Below are 16,531 nucleotides of genomic sequence, written 5' to 3' on the forward strand. Positions count from 1 at the left end.
CCAAATGAGCGCTGTACAGTTTACTGAAAATCTCCCAGACCAGACTGACACCTCCCAAAACCTCCCAGACAGAGAAAGACATATTTGTACTCACCTGTAATTTGGAGAGCCATGTCAGAGAAATACTGTGCCATGTCAGTCCACATGCTTCTTTCACTTTCCGTCACAATTCTGTATATCTCAGCCCATCCAGCTGTGGCTTAAAGCATGGGTTACCAATGCCAGAAATATCATTTTTCCATAGTGTTGCTTTAAACTGGTTAAACATGTGATTTCTACATTGTTATGCACCTGTTACTGCCATAAATACACAATAACCCCTTAAACAGCCTAGGGCTCGCCGGTGGGCCGAAAGTGTTCTTACAAACTTCCAAAGAATTAGCAAAGAATAACCCCAGCAGTTTGTACAGAAGTCCCTGTAGTTACTGAATAATACACCTTAGTGTGTAATTAGCCATCATTTTGTCTCAGCTTTTTGCAACAAAGCAGAAGTGGTACATTTGCTGAAAGAAGTGCAGGGTGCCAATATTTCTGGACTTGACTTTAATGTCTTATTACTTATGTGTTTTAATAAATCTGTATAAGATTTGTGGTCTGGAGTGGTTGAGAGAGATATCACTGACATCAGAAAAGTACACATGGTTCTGTCTAATTTTTTTTTCTTCATTTGACTCAATCATGACCTTATCCAAATCCTGCAGTGCACCACCAAAGTTTTTAGCAGCACCATGGATAGTGCTTACGACCTTCTGGGAATGTTACAGCGATTCTTGATTCTTTGCAGGAAAAAAAGGACAGTTAGGAGTCCTTGTACATCTTAAAAACAAAGGTGCAAGAATTGGTTGTGTAGAGTGATGCCATAGGGGCACTACTTTCAGCTCCCCAAAGAACCTTTCAATGAATGCATTTAGAAGAAGGAGGATAGGACCATGTATAATACAGTATAAAAAATTATTCTTCAGTGGTGAATACACACTGTATGCGTTGCTGATCTGCTTGCACCCATTTGTAACGGATTTGTGTCACAGAAGAGTTCATCTGAGGTATGGTTAATCTGTGACCATGGTGTGGCAATATACACACAGTGTGTAGTACATCTAACCATGCATACATACATTTCTTCAAGGGACTTGAGGAAGAAATAGTCGTCGCTAATGATTTACAAGCAATAGTACAATGTTTTTTAATTAGTTTTAAAAGACACATGCTGGTGCTACTGATAAGTCAGACAGGTCACCTTTAGAAAAAAGCAATATTAACATCAACAGAAAAACAGGAAGAGAGACTGGCACATCAGCAGCAGACGTTGGCCTCGATTGTGACATCTGGCCCAGACTGAGGCTTTAGCTTCTTGACTTGTGAGCACAGACTTTAAGACTGAAAGCAATAAAAGGAGATCTTACTAACAGAACTGCTGTTATCAGTTATTCCAGTGTGTGTCTACCCGGAGGCTATGCCTACTTTTACTATCAAATGTGCTTGTAGGCCTGGAAATGAACTGTTGTGAACCAGGTGTAAATTGAACCATAGCATTAACAACTCTGGCAGACAAGGCCTCTATATTTCACTTTCAAATTAGGCTGACGCAAATCAGAGACAACGACTGACTGACACAGAGCAACTCTGGGACAAATCCATGGTGACTTAAGATTTCATTAAAAATGTTATGACTGAACCCAACTAGCAAGTGATTTAGTAAGCATCAGCTGTCTTCCACCAAAATAAGTGTTTTTGATTATGCATGTATGCATGTACAGAAGAGGGAAAAAAAACTTGGACTTCAATGGAAGTCATAGTAAAATCATGGAGCATTTCTATTGGTCCATTCATTCAGAATTATGGATTATACAGTGTAAAGAGCAGCTTAAAAAAAATTAAACATGGACAAAAGTGGAGATACACATTTTGATTGACATATGTACACCAATCTTTGTCCAGTTCTATATTAAATATGAATTAAAATAATGAATAAATATATAAATAAATATTACTGCGGTCCAGTGAAAAAACATGTATCTCCATTTTTGTCCATTTTTAGTTTTTCTCATTATTTAAACCCTGTAGCTGCTCTTTACACTGTATAATCCATAATTCTGAATGAATGGATGTAAATGCAGCATGATTTCTGCTGACAGTGCTTTCAGAATCCAGACGTGTTTAAAGCATAAGAGATTTACTTGTTTTAGAGCTTAGAATATGAGCAGCTTCCCCTACAGGCCGGTCACTGTCAAACAAGATCAGGCACAAATCTCAGACAGTGGTGGCTCAGCAGTTAGAGCACAGGGCTATTGATGACAGGGTTGTGGGTTTGATGCCTGGACTCGGCAAACTGCCAGCTTTTGGCCCTTTCTGGGCGCAGCAGAGAAATGGCTGCCCACTGCTCCAGGCACAAAGTGTTCACTGTGTGTTTAGCGTAGAGGCCAATATTCCATCTGTGTCCAGCACTAATGGTAAAAATGGTTGTCTTGTCTTGTCTTGTCTTTATTCAGCAGATGATGGAAGCATTTGAACTGATAACTATTTACACTCCTGTGGTAGCATTCGACAGCTCTTCAGCATTACACTTTTAGATTGGCTCAATCAATACTCTTGAAATCACAAACTCATCATGACCACCTCATCTCAAAAATACTCAATGGAGCTCCATCATTTCAGAGAATGCAGTTCCACTGATCCACAGCTCCATGGTGGGGACCTCACAGTCCTAACCTCCAGAGCATTTTATTGATAATGCTTTTTCTATAGAGATCATACAAGCTGTGTGTGAACGGCAAACACCAGGATTCCATATCTTACACTCCCATAATGTAACAGTAACACAATGTAATTACTGAATAAGGATCCTAAGGATTTAACAAGGAATTTTAATGAAGTTAAAAGAAGTCAATAAACAAAGCTGTGAGAGCAGAGAGACTATAATAATACTCCCTCTCTTGCTCTCTCTGATGTAGAGTGGTAAGGAAACCAGCTTAGGCGTTTCCTACAGACTCCGATTTGGTTCCTCTTTCATTTCATATTTAGTCCAAAAGTACAGGATAGTGTGACACTGAGGTGAGGAAAAGAAGTACTGAGTGACACGACTACTTCTCCATTTTCTGCTGCTGTGACTGGAAAAGGGCCGAATCAGCATTTACAATGCATTCAAAAATCATGAATTCTCACAACATCTCTCACAGACTTCAGTCAGATGACGATTATTATTACTGATGCATACCTCTGATTCACACAGGCATGATGAGGAAGATGAAGGAGAAACACATTACATTGTTTCGTAGAGTAAAAATTGCACCAGACAAGTTTATCCAGATTTATGTCAAATGTATCCATCAATGTATCCATCAAACATCTTTAAAAATCCACTTTTAATCCACAGCTTAAACTAAACAACAATTTTCCTGAAATTATTTTCATTCAAGACTTTAAAGACATTAATGATCACTTTGGAATCCATGGAATTGAGTTCAAAGAGCAGCACAGGTATCATCTGCAATATCAACAATTCCATGCTCAGTTTAAGATACTCATGCTCCGCCCACAAATCTGTGAATCTTTTTTTAACTCTGCAAATGTCAGGTAGTGAGGTTGGACAAGTTTTACTTAAAGCTGACCATCATCATCATCATCAGTAACTAGTGTGATTTGGTTAGGTTCACTAGATCATGTTGAGTTTCTAGTCAGAAATGCTGCAATAATGAGCTGGACTGTGTTTTTGTAGCTAATCGAAACTAGGCAGGTTGGAAATTGCCATAGAGCTGCCACTGCACAGCACAGACTTAGTGTGACCGTTCACATGCATATGAAATAAATACCTTCAGAAATTGATCATGTGCTCTAAAGCCAGATTTTGACAAAAGTTGTGCCCTTGATTTTTCAAAAAATTGGAATTTAATATTCAGTCAATATTCAGTGAAATATGCAGCAGAAACCACAATGATGTTGGAACCATTATCAGATTGGCAGATGCCAGAAGGTGATATATTATACCTATTTTAATACAGTTCCCTTAATTATTTTTAGGGAACTGTGTTAAGGTGTTTTGGTCAAAATAACACAAAGGTCAAGCACCACAGCTCCCTTCTCGTCTAGTCTAAACTGCCCTTTTCAGGGTTTAAAATGGGTTTAAATGATTATGAGCCTCTGCTCGGCTGCTTTCAGACCTTAGGTCTCCAGCTACTCAAATCAGGATCGATATAGAGTCTTGATGTAGTTTCTGAAACAAAAGGTAGTGGGTGGAGCTTCTCAGAAGGGGTGGAATAACTCTACTGTGACTATATGCGTGAAATGTCGGTTGGCTTAGCGGCGCAGTTAACAACACTGCCTTACGATTTTACAGTTTGTGGGATGGTAGGTACTCCAGATAACCATAATAATAATAAGATAATCCCAGGTAAGTAAACAGAACGGAAGGAAAATTTGTAAATGTGGAACATCCAGTGATTATTTCTTTTTTCGTTGTGTTCACTCATTTCTACAAGCTTCCGCCAAATTGATATTCATTTAAAGAATCGATTACCAGCTCTGGGCAAGTTGATAGATGGCGGCTAATACTAATTAATGCGCAGGAATTTTTAGACAACACATGTAATATTGATATCCTTGGCATGCAGATAATTGAGCCATCATGTGGTAACTGCGTTTTCTTTAGTTTTTCATGAAAGTCAAGTTTAGTTACTGTGCATTCTCCCAGTATAGAGACAGACAAAGGGCCTGCAACTTAGAAGTATGGGCCTTCCGATCTACTATGCATGATCTGGCTCCAATTTTCCTTTACTGTGAAAGTGCAAACAAGATGGCAGCTTCCATTTCGGCCATCTTTTGGCTTTAATTCTTGTTCACTGAACAGTGAATGGGGACAAACTACCCACTCTTACATAGAGTCTATGGTTTTTCTGGATATGTTAATTTGTATGCGGATATTTGAAGCTGTATTTACAGCACTTCAGAAGTGCAGAGTGTTATATTTCTTTGACTTTGGATGTATTTCAGAATTTTATTATTTATGACTTTATGAATCAGCATTAATATTGGCATCAGTAAAAATGCACAAAGAAAAATATCAGCAATTAGCATTTGCCTAAATGCATTTCTTTATAATAGCATACAGAATCGTTTAGGAGGCACAGGCTTCGGGTTCAGGAAGGCGCGGACTGCCTCCATGAATACTTCCCTCACTCCGACTTGCTTGAGAGCTGAGCATTCAAGGTATTTGATGGCTCTGATTTCTCGAGCAAGGGCCTCCCCCTGGGGCTTGGTGACAGGAGTCAAGTTCTGCTCCTTTAGTTTTTTCAAAATTTCTTGGTCTTCTCGCTGGTCCATTTTTGTGCCCACCAGCAGGAAGGGTACATTGGGGCAGTGTTGTGATACCTCAGGATACCACTTAAGCCTGATATTCTCATAAGACGTTGGGTTAGAGACGGAGAAACATATGATGAAGACATTGGTCTGGGGGTAGGATATGGTACGCAGCCGGTCGTAGGCCTCCTGACCTGCTGTGTCCCACAGGTTAAGGCTGATGGGTCTGGAATCCACTGTGATCTGTGAGCTGTAGTTGTCAAACACAGTTGGGATGTACTCCTTAGGGAAGGCATTGGTGGTGAAGGAGATAAGAAGACAGGTCTTTCCCACAGCTCCATCGCCAACCACTACGCACTTGACGGTCTGCATTTTCCAGCTTTTTTAGAGACCTGAAGAAGTTAAAACATTGTTATTGTCAGTTGACTTGTCCATGTTCTGTCTACAAATGCTTTATTTCATAGCAACTGTTGCAAAGTTGGACACACTTTAAAGAACAGTGGAAACAATCTAATGAGGTTCTCAGGCTTAGAAAGGATACTTGATCTATCCTAATTGTATAGTCTTACATATGCATACAAAAGAAGCACAATCTGAGACGCATTACACTCCAAATTAACCAAAAAAGTATTACTACTATGCATTTTTTATTAGATTCAATTGAATTTGGCCAGGTGTTCTGCTGACTCTTAGCAAAAAAAGGTATCTGGTGTCCCAAAAAAGGTTCTTTGACTTGTAGTTCTTTGAAAAAACTTCAACAACAGGCTTCCTATCATGAAGAAGAATCATTTGACCATGCAGAAAACCACAGTGGAGTGTTTACTGTTAACTGTTGCTACAAAATGAACACATTTGTGGGCGGAGCATAGATTATGCAAATCTAACTACGCAAAGAAAAGGTATCACTTGTTATTTGTTATAATGCTAATTATCTTATATTTATTTATATCACCTAAAAAATCAAAAAAGGCCTACCTAGGTATTTTGACTTTTGCTTGCCAAAGAATTATGGTATTAAATAAATAAGAAATAATCAGGTCTTCTGAGCACTGATTGTCATTACTTATTTATACCAACCCCTGTGACTGTAATCTACTGTTTATAAAATAATATGTTGTTATAGCAACTGAGGAAACTACCGCCGATCCAGGCATTTTTTAATAGATGGGGTATCAGAGTCTTTGTTTTCACCCAGTGTTCAGAGCGCCTTCTGGTTTCATCAAGTCGCCATTAACGGTTCTGGTAAAACAGCGGGAGAACCGCACACCTTCCTCTGTTTATAAACCAGCACTGAAGAGCACAGGAGACTAATGATAATGCTAATACACACGCACACATGCGCGCGCTATAGAAACCCACATCACACACAGCACATTCACCCACTATAAACCAGCTATTACACACCAGTACACCAACAACCACAGATATCAGTCCAGAGTGTTTACCACTACACACACACACACAGGAAGTGATTAGACTGGGAGCTGATTGGTCAGGGAGGAGAGTCAGACTGGATTATAAGATATTAAACACTATAAAACAGTCATTTTAAGAAAAGTCTTGACTAAACTAAATCAATCAGTCTGGAATGTCTAGTTATTGAAACTGATACTAAAAATAAAGGGATTTTACTGAACAGATTAATCGGCAGCTCATCTGATCTGGCTGTTTAATTATTTATACAAACACAAAGATTTGATCAGATCAGATCTGTATCAGCTAATACTTATCATTAGGAGACTCAGATCGAGGATCAGGGGAGGGGCAAAATAACCTGATTGTGGAAGCCCTTGAAGAAACTAAGAAGAAATGCTTTGGTAGAAAGCAAACGGAGTTTAAAAGTTTTAGTAGACAAGAAAACCCAGACAGACAGATAGTATAGAAGAGTATCTGATGGAAAGCCATAACATGTTGTATACAATCCTATTATGTACTTTAGAAGACAAAGGAACTAAAAGGAACAACAATATACAGAGATAATTCAGTTTTAACCATGAACTTCACCTATAGTCAACTATAGTGCAATACATTAAAAGGAACTCTCTCAGTCTTGGCCCTGGTTCAGTCCTGTCTCAGTTCAATTATCACATAAGAGTAAAACCGTCAATAAACAGTCTAGTACTCAATGGTTCTTTGCCCAAACCTACCCAAAGCGATTATCCTCTAGCTGAAGACTTTGGAAGTGTAGTTCTTTCTCCGAGTGCTATCACATGGGACGTTAAATTCAGCCTCCACACCCACAGTACTATCCAACCATGTCAGCTACATTCCCTCACTCACTGAACAGAAACGTTGGACAGACTCGGTAGCTTAGTCATTGTGAGGAAGTTCTGTGTCTCACAAGACTTTTTTTTTTTGGTCCTCTCGTCTGCGTAATAGTGTTACAAAATAGTATGACTGGTGCAAAGGCTAAGAAATAAGACATTTTAGGCAACTGGACATTTTTAAGCCATCTGTAAGGCAAAAGTCACTTGTGAATGCACTGTGTGCTGCCAACCCATTCAACAGGCTTCAGTTCATTGGTACACATAGGGTCGGATTTGTAAGTAGGTAGATAGTTCCAGATAGATGGGCCTAGTTCTGGACTACACACAACATTTTGAATGAAGATTAGCCTTTAAAATAAACAGTTCATCCAGACACCAGAACCATACAATATCAGCCAGTGTAAGTTTCTCTAAAATAGGAAAGACCATTACAAATATCTGGTTACAGTGGCATCCATCAAGGGGTGGAATCTACATATAGGCAGCTCCTGAACGTGATGGGATACTGGACAAGCATGAAGATCTGAGGGACTTTATACAATATGACTTGGGCAACACAATGTTTAGACATCTTGTGCAGTTCCATAGTGCAGTAGCAGCGTGCATCTGGACTGGAGTGGCTATGGCAGAGACGCTATTCACTCTATTACAGCCAGTGTAGCATCAATATCATACTGAAGCTGCTGTTTTTACATAATGCTGCTTTAACATCCATTAATTTTAGTTGCATTAGCATTAACATCAGATATCCAGTGCAAAACTACTGAAGCAAACTTTTGTGATATGGACCAGAAGTCCAGAGGGTGGAGTCAGATTACACCTAACAACTCCAACTTTGTGGTTTCATTGGTTTGTGTCTATTATAAAATAATCATCTGGGTATAATAGTTGAAATCAACTGATATTGAAGGATAAGACTTATGGGAATGTATGATGGTATTTTCTTTCTCCTTCTTCTTCTCCTCCTCCTCCTCACTCAAAAAAACACCCAAAGTTTAAAACTTGTTATTGACCAAACAATCTAATAACATTTTCTTACCTAATAACATTTTTTTGTTCCACCTTGGTCTGTCTTAAATATAAAAATGTATTTAATGGGCGTATAATATATAATATAACATATAATATAATATAAATATATGAATATAATGGGGTGGTGTTGGCTCAGTGGTTAGAGCTCCAGGCAGAGCTCTATTGATGGCAGAGTTGTGGGTTCGATACCCAGGCTCAGGTATGCCAAGCTGCCACTGTTGGGCCCTTGACCAAGGCCCTTCAGTCTCTCTGCTACCTGGGTGCTGGAGTCAGCTGCCCAGTGCTCTGTGTGTGTGTGTGTGTGTGTTCACTGCCTCTACATTTACATTTACGGCATTTAGCTAATGCTCTTATCCAGAGTGACTTATAAGGTAACTTATATTACAGAGGTGGGACAGTGTTGTGTTAGGAGTCTTACCCAAGGACTCTTATTGGTGTAGCGCAGCACAGTCACCCAGGCTGGGAATCAAACCCCAGTCTCCCACATGGTGTGATATCTCACTGGCGGGTAGTGGTGTTATCTGTTGCGCCACACCAACCACACCCCTAGTTCACTAGTGTGTGTGTGTGTGTTTGTGTGTGTGTGCTTACTACCACAGATGGGTCAAATGCAGAGGATACAGATACTTGCACACTTGCGATCCTAAACATTTGAACAGTGTGCTATTAACCTTGCTTATTCAATCCAGCGACTGTAGAAAACGTGGACACTGTGGTTCCATTTATTCCAAAGCCAAAACTGTCTGCCATGTTGCCAAATCTGCTACCAGAGTCTGCACAGTAGAGACCAGAGGTGGAGCCAGACTTTACTCATGTGGTAGACCAGCCCCTCCTCCCAGACCAAGCATGTAATGAACAGAAAGGGTGCAACGCAGGCCCTGCAGACGACCGGCCTCGTCCAGCCAAGCCTGTCAATCACCTCATTCCTAAGTGTAACCCCTGAAATGGGTTCCTTAAATGGGCCAGTATTATCACAGGGGAAACGTAACTGTTGGAATTAGATGGCGTTGGAAAGACTGGGCTGATTTGTCATTAAAACACATAGGGAAGCCTAGCAGAGGCCCAAGGCCTGGTTGGCCTCACTTTTGAGAGACATTTACATTTACATTTATGGCATTTAGCAGACGCTCTTATCCAGAGCGACTTACAAGGTAACTCGTATTACAGAGGAGGGCCAACGTAGTGTTAGGAGTCTTGCCCAAGGACTCTTATTGGTGTAGCGCAGCATAGTCACCCAGACCGGGAATCGAACCCCGGTCTCCCACATGGTGTGGTAGCTCAGTGGCATGTAGTGGTGTTATCTGTTGCACCACACCAATACACGTTGCAGAGACGTTGCACCGCCCAAATTTTCTACAGTCATTGGTTCAGTTCAACACAAACATGATGGCGGGGGGGAGAGAGAAGCTGCATCTCATCCAGCTCCACCCTCTGGACTGTTTTTTTTTTTTTTTTTTTTTTTTTTGGGAACTTTCCCTTTAAACCCTTTGGGCACAGGCCTAGTGTAACACATCACCTACACAGCAGAGGGCGCTGTAGGCAGACCAACACAAGCGCGTCTCTGCGGTGTTTCAAAAAGGCGAGGTGCTGGCTGAGGAGGGCAGACAGAGACAGCCAGTCAGGTGGATGTCTGAGGGTTTTCTTAGAGGGAGACCTCTCTGGATCGCTCTGGATTTTAGGCGGTCAGTTGGTCTTGGTCGCAGCCGGAGTCAGCCTCTGTCTGAGCTGGCTGATGTTGTGTTGGCACGTAGCTGGTTATCCACTGCAATGCAAATTGGGTGAGCCTGGTAGGCTAGGCTAGGTTGGGTTAACGTTAGCTGGCTCCAGCCGGCTGGAGGGAAAGGAGGAGTATATTAGAGAAATATATCTAGGCTAATAGGTGTATTTTATATATATGTGTGTAAACAGCTGCCTTTCAGTGTCCTCCTCTCTGCTCCTGACACTGATTGGGAAGTAGGGGACGAGTGACAGCCAGCTTTGGAGCCAGATATACTTGGCCACGTCTATCGCATTCGTGAAACCGGTGGGTTTGGATATTTCTAGAGGACTTACATGCACATTTTTAATCGAAATAGCCAGCCTGCTTCTTAATTTCGCCTGTGTGTGTGGATGGAGTGCCGGCGGGACTCTCATGGGAGCTGGAACAGGGCATAACCGACACGCACCTTCTCCGACTTTCACCCCCAAAAGTGAGAAACTGCAAGGTTTTTATATGTCGTTTTAAATATCTGTTCATCGATATGAATGACTAAACTCTTCAGTTATCGCATGTGGGTTTGATAAAGGAACGAAATTCCCTCTGTATTACAGTATTGCTGTAGTCCTGGCTGAGCTTCGCTAGCGGACGCGAATCCAGGTCCGTAAAGTTAAAATCCACGCCAGGATTTGGAGTCCGCTGCGGGATCGGCTCCGCTGCAGGCGAGCCGCCCAGGCAGTTGAAGCGAAATCCGGAGGTGGATTTGCACTTTCTGGACCTGGATTTCTCACCTAACGTTAGCTGGCTGGTTTGTCACTGACATACCCATGGATTCATGCCATGTTTGTTTAATAATAGCTGTTATGTCACGCCAGATGTTATTTATTTATTATAAAAAATGTTATTGACTTTTTTTTATCCTTGTTTGATGGAGTAAGCTCATACTAGGGCTGTAACTTGATACACAGACTATTACTAGCTACCAGGTCGTGGCCCTGAGGTTACATTTCACAATTCTGGACTTCTCTGCTTGGCAGAAGCAAATCTATGAATTGTGAATGGACACATTCATTTAGAGGCCTGTAGTTCATCTGATGCTCAAAATCAAAATGCTTCTTTGTGTGTGTGTGTGTGTGTGTGTGTGTGTGTGTGTGTGTGTGATATGCTGTTATTCGGTGTATTATTATATTGGTTCATGATGTCTAATCATGCCGATACTATCAGATACGGGTGGGCCATATGGCCTAAATACATCCATTTAGAGAACCAGTATTTTAATAGACTCTGAAATCACTTCAGTTATCGTGTACGACAGTATTAGTAGTTGTAATACTTTATTTACTTTATTGGTTCATGATGGCCATAATGTCCAGAACCAACACTGCCAGTAGTAGCAGATACGGGGGAGCCGTATGGCTTAAATATATCCATTTAGAGAACCAGTATTTTAATAGACTCTGAAATCACTTCAGTTATCGTGTACGACAGTATTAGTAGTTGTAGTACTTTATTGGTTCATGATGGCCATGACGTCCAGAACCAACACTGCCAGTAGTAGCAGATACAGGTGGGACATATGGCCTAAATATGTCCATTTAGAGAACCCTTTATTTTCATAGACTCTGAAATCACTTCAGTTATCGTGTACGACAGTATTAGTAGTTGTAATATTTTATTGGTTCATGATGGCCATGACGTCTAGAACCAACACTGCCAATACTATCAGATACGGGGGAGCCGTATGGCTTAAATATATCCATTTAGAGAACCAGTATTTTAATAGACTCTGAAATCACTTCAGTTATCGTGTACGACAGTATTAGTAGTTGTAATACTTTATTTACTTTATTGGTTCATGATGACCATGACGTCTAGAACCAACACTGCCAGTAGTAGCAGATAAGGGTGGGCCGTATGGCCTAAATGCATCCATTTAGAGAACCAGCAGTTATATAGACTCTAAAATTGCTTCAGTCGTTGTGGATGATGGTATTTGTAGATGTAATACTTTAACTACCAACTGTGTGATGGTATAAGAAGGTGTAGAACTTTGTTTACTGTATTGATTCCTGATATTTAAGGTAACTACAACCAACACTGGCAATAGTAGCAGATAAGGGTGGGCCATATGACATAACAGTGTTTTTATAAACTCTAAAATCACTTCAGTTAGTGTGGATGATGGTATTAGTAGATGTAGATGTACTTTAATTATTTTATTGTTTTGTGATTTTCATGATAATTGGTACAAACACTGTCAGTAGTAGCAGATAAGAATGGGCCATATGGCATAAATGTCTTAATTTAGAGAACCAGTAATTGGGTGAATGCTGAAATCACTTCAGCGTGTTGTGTGATTGTGTTAGTAGGTGTAGTGCTTGAGTTATTGTATTGATTCCTGATTTTAGGATTCCTGACACCCTAGAAACTAGAACCCACACTGCCAGTAGTAGCATATGAGGGTGGGTCATATAGCGGATATTGAATATTGAGCAGTTGAATAGACTGAAATCACTTCAACGTGTTGGGTGATGGTTTAAGAAGATGTAGAATATTTGTTTACTTTATTGATTCATCATATTCATAATAACTAGAACCAGCACTGCCAATGGTAGCAGATAAGGGTGGGCCAAATGGCGTAAATATGTTCATTTAGAGAACCAGCAGTTGGATCAACGCTGAAATCACTTTATTGTGTTGTGTGATGGTGTTAGTAGATGTGATACTTTATTTTATTGATTCCTGGTGTTCATAATAGCTAGAACCAACACTTTTAACAGTAGCACATAAGGATGGACCATAAATAAGCTCATTTAGAGAACCAGAACTAGAACCAGCCCTGCCAATAGTAGCAGATAAGGGTGGGTCATATAGCGTAAATGTGTTCATTTAGAGAACCAGCAGTTGGATCAACGCTGAAATCACTTTATTGTGTTGTGTGATGGTGTTAGTAGATGTGATACTTTATTGAATCATGTTTATCCTAAACACTAGAACCCACATTGCCAATAGTAGCATATGAGGGTGGGTCACATGGCGGAAATTCATTGATTTAAAGAACCAGTAGTTATATAAACACTGAAATCACCTATTGTCAGTTATTGTGTGAGATGGTATTAGTAGGTGTAGTACTTTAATTGTTTTGTCAATGCATGTTGGTCATGATAACTGGTAACACTGCCAATAGTAGCACATAAGGATGCTCCATATGGCATAAATAAGCTCATTTAGACCAGTAGTTGGGTAGACTCTGAAATCACTTCAGTGTATTATGTGATGGTGTTAGTAGGTGTAGTACTTGGTTTACTTTATTGACTCATGATGGCCATAACTAAAACCAGCACCACCAAGGGTGGGCCTTCTAGCATTATTATTTATTGAACCAGTAGTTGGATAGAAATACAGCTCTCAGATCACTTTGTTGTGTTGTGTGTGATGGTTTTAGTAGGTGTAGTACTTTATTTACTTTGCTGTAAATTCATAATACACATGATATCTAGAACTAACACCAACAATAGCAGAAGGGTGGGTCATTTGGCATACATTGTTTATTGAACCAGTAGTTTGATAGAAAGGCAGCTCTAAAATGTGTGTGTGTGTGTGTGTGTGTGTGTGTGTGTGTGTGTGTGTGTGTGTGTGTGTGTGTGTGTGTGTGTGTGTGTGTGTGTGTGTGTGTGTGTGTGTGTGTGTGTGTGTGTGTGTGGTATTAGTAGGGGTAGTACTTTACTGATTAATTACATTAATATTATCTAGAACCAACACTGCCAGTAGTATCACATTAGGTTGGGCCAGATGGTGTAATCCCACCATACTTCCGTTGTTTTTCCCATGTGTAATAGACAAGAAGCTTTACTACTTTTTAAAAATACTGTATGTAAAGAAAACGTCTGTTATACCCATGATACAATGACTATAAAGTAGCTGTGTTCTTGTTGCCAAGTGTAGTTTTGCATGTTTCATTATAAATAATAATAAATGGCCCAGATCTTTCAGTAACATTACATGTTTGGTATGCTAAACCTCTTACTGTTAGCTTTGGCTTTTTCATTATTGATAGTCCTCTGATTTGAACTCTTTCTACTTAAATCTGAAATAGGTTGGAGTATTAATAATCTTATTTTTATTTTTATATGGAAGCTAATCTGGCAGAATGGAGTGGTTATATGTTTGTTTTCATAATAGTCTCATTAACAAATAGTCTTAATGCCAACAGACATTTGTTATATATGTGTGTGTGTATATGTGTGTGTATATATATATATATATATATATATATATATATATATATATATATATATATATATATATATATATATATATATTATTTTTTTTTATTATTATTATTTTTTATTATTATTTATTATAATGTTGGTAATATATGAATGTATATATTCTATGAGTATCTAAGACTTTGATACTGTATGAGAAATGTCTTTGAACTGGCTAAAACTGAAATGTAACCTTATCTTTTTTACAGATTGACTCGAGTGTCACTATGGAGTTTAGCAAATTGGCCACGCTGTGGATTGTGTGCTTCTGCTTCCTGGGAAAGTGTTGGACAGACAAGCTCAATCAAGTCAGCACAGAGCACGTACAAGTCGACAATGGTATGTTGGATGTTTGTTGTAAGAAATGCATGTTAAATGTTTTAAAAACCTTCAGCGTTATCTTTGATTTTATCGCTCAAACCTCTTAATGGTGTTTCCCAAACATGGTGTACCATAGAGCAGCATATGGTATAGTGAGGGTCTTGTTTAGAAATGGTTTAGGCTCTAAATGTAGCCATGCTGAGAATAGACAGGGTATGCATTCTCAATGAAGCACTGTCCTCAGTGAGATCATGGCAGTGTGTCAGATAAAGGGGAGTGGAGCATCGTAGTGCAGTTCCACTTCCGCTCTCCGAGTCAACACTGCACTGCAGCGTTTCTGCTCACATTCACATTTGGGGTTGTGTGAAATCCAGTTGAATGAGAGTAAGTACACTACACAGGCTCATTCAGTGTCTCTTCTGAGGTCAAGGGTATTAAACAAGAGTTTATCCTGCTTTTGCTGGAGTAACTGTCTCTACTGTCCTGGGAAGACTTTCTGCTAGATTTTGGAGGGACGTTGTGAGGTTTTGATATTCATTCAGCTACAAAATCGTTAGGTACGGTCAGGATTTTGGATGATCACCACTCTGACTCATCCCAAAAATATTGTCTGGAGTGCCAAACATCATTCCAGGGAACCCAGTTCCACTGCTCCACAGCTCAATGCTTGGGGTCTTTATACCCCTCTAGTCCACGCCTGGCATTAGGCATGTTTCCAGTAGGTTCACATTTTTGTCACATGTTTTTGTCAGTTCCCAAGGACTAGACATTTGTGTCAGCAATGAGTGCAACTTAGAGTAGCTGAATGCATTCATTAGAAGGGGTGTTATAAAGAATACATAAAAAATAATAAGAAGAAAGTATAAAAAATTAATATAGCACCCAAGTCTTTCAGTAGCATTGCATGTTTAATAAGCTAAACCTCGTACTGTTAGAGGTGGCTTTTTCATTATTAGTGGACCTCTGCCTTGAACTTTTTCAGTATTTTTAGAAGTAAGATTGGAGTTTTGGGGGAAAAACAGGCCTTAGGCTTCCTCTTTCAATATATGATGATCTAGCATGACAGACTGGGGTTGGTTGTGTGTTTCAGTTTTATGTTTAGTAATCTTTGATAACATCAAATTGCTCAAAGTAACATTCTAACATTCGCCCAGACTAATTTAAGAAATCTGTGCTATGTAAAATATAATAAACACTATAATAAAGTCCAGCCATTGAGCATTGTAATTTTAAAGGCCCAGCTAACAGTTTTTTTCTCCTCTTAGCAATATATTGTCCTCTTTGTTGAGTTCACAGTGTACCATAATCTCACTAGTCTGCAAAAAAGTTTGTGATGTCCGAACACAAGTCAGCACATTTACATGCATCCACCTACTCAGCCTCCAGCACAGTGCTTCTGTCTTGACTGCTTTTGGTATGAGCCACAGCACTATACAGCCAATCAGAGCAGAAGCTATTTACATAAATTAGCAACAAAACGGTCTAAGGGATTAAATCTGAGGGATGAAGAGAAGACGGTGATGAATTGTGAATTTTATGTCTTTAGTTTATAAACCCACACATAATTGGAAATAATGTAAAATGTAGGAGAAGGGCCTTTTAATACAGGTACAATAAAAACACTTTCTGGTGGGTTATAAAGATGCGTGTTTGTT

At 39.6% G+C, this 16,531-nt stretch overlaps 2 protein-coding genes across 3 annotated transcripts in view; one reads left to right on the forward strand and one right to left on the reverse strand.

Moving 5' to 3' along the window:
* Positions 1-3,293: 3,293 nt before the first annotated feature.
* On the reverse strand, positions 3,294-7,594 carry rhoga (ras homolog family member Ga). The gene is made up of 2 exons (XM_072691582.1): positions 7,440-7,594; positions 3,294-5,684 (listed from the first exon to the last, which is right to left on the reverse strand). Exon 2 carries the CDS (start codon positions 5,662-5,664, stop codon positions 5,089-5,091), a length of 576 nt encoding a protein of 191 aa, XP_072547683.1. The 5' UTR covers positions 5,665-5,684; positions 7,440-7,594; the 3' UTR covers positions 3,294-5,088.
* Positions 7,595-10,162: 2,568 nt separating this feature from the next.
* The window catches only part of stim1a (stromal interaction molecule 1a), a 58,243-nt gene continuing 51,874 nt past the window's right edge, over positions 10,163-16,531 (forward strand). For both annotated transcript variants that reach the window (XM_072691584.1, XM_072691583.1), the window contains exons 1-2: positions 10,163-10,780; positions 14,765-14,894. In XM_072691584.1, coding sequence (XP_072547685.1) covers positions 14,783-14,894 — 112 coding nt within the window. In that variant the 5' untranslated portion in view covers positions 10,163-10,780; positions 14,765-14,782. The remainder of the gene's footprint in view (positions 10,781-14,764; positions 14,895-16,531) is intronic.

This window comes from Salminus brasiliensis, chromosome 11, assembly GCF_030463535.1.
Source record: "Salminus brasiliensis chromosome 11, fSalBra1.hap2, whole genome shotgun sequence".
NCBI lineage: Eukaryota > Metazoa > Chordata > Actinopteri > Characiformes > Bryconidae > Salminus > Salminus brasiliensis.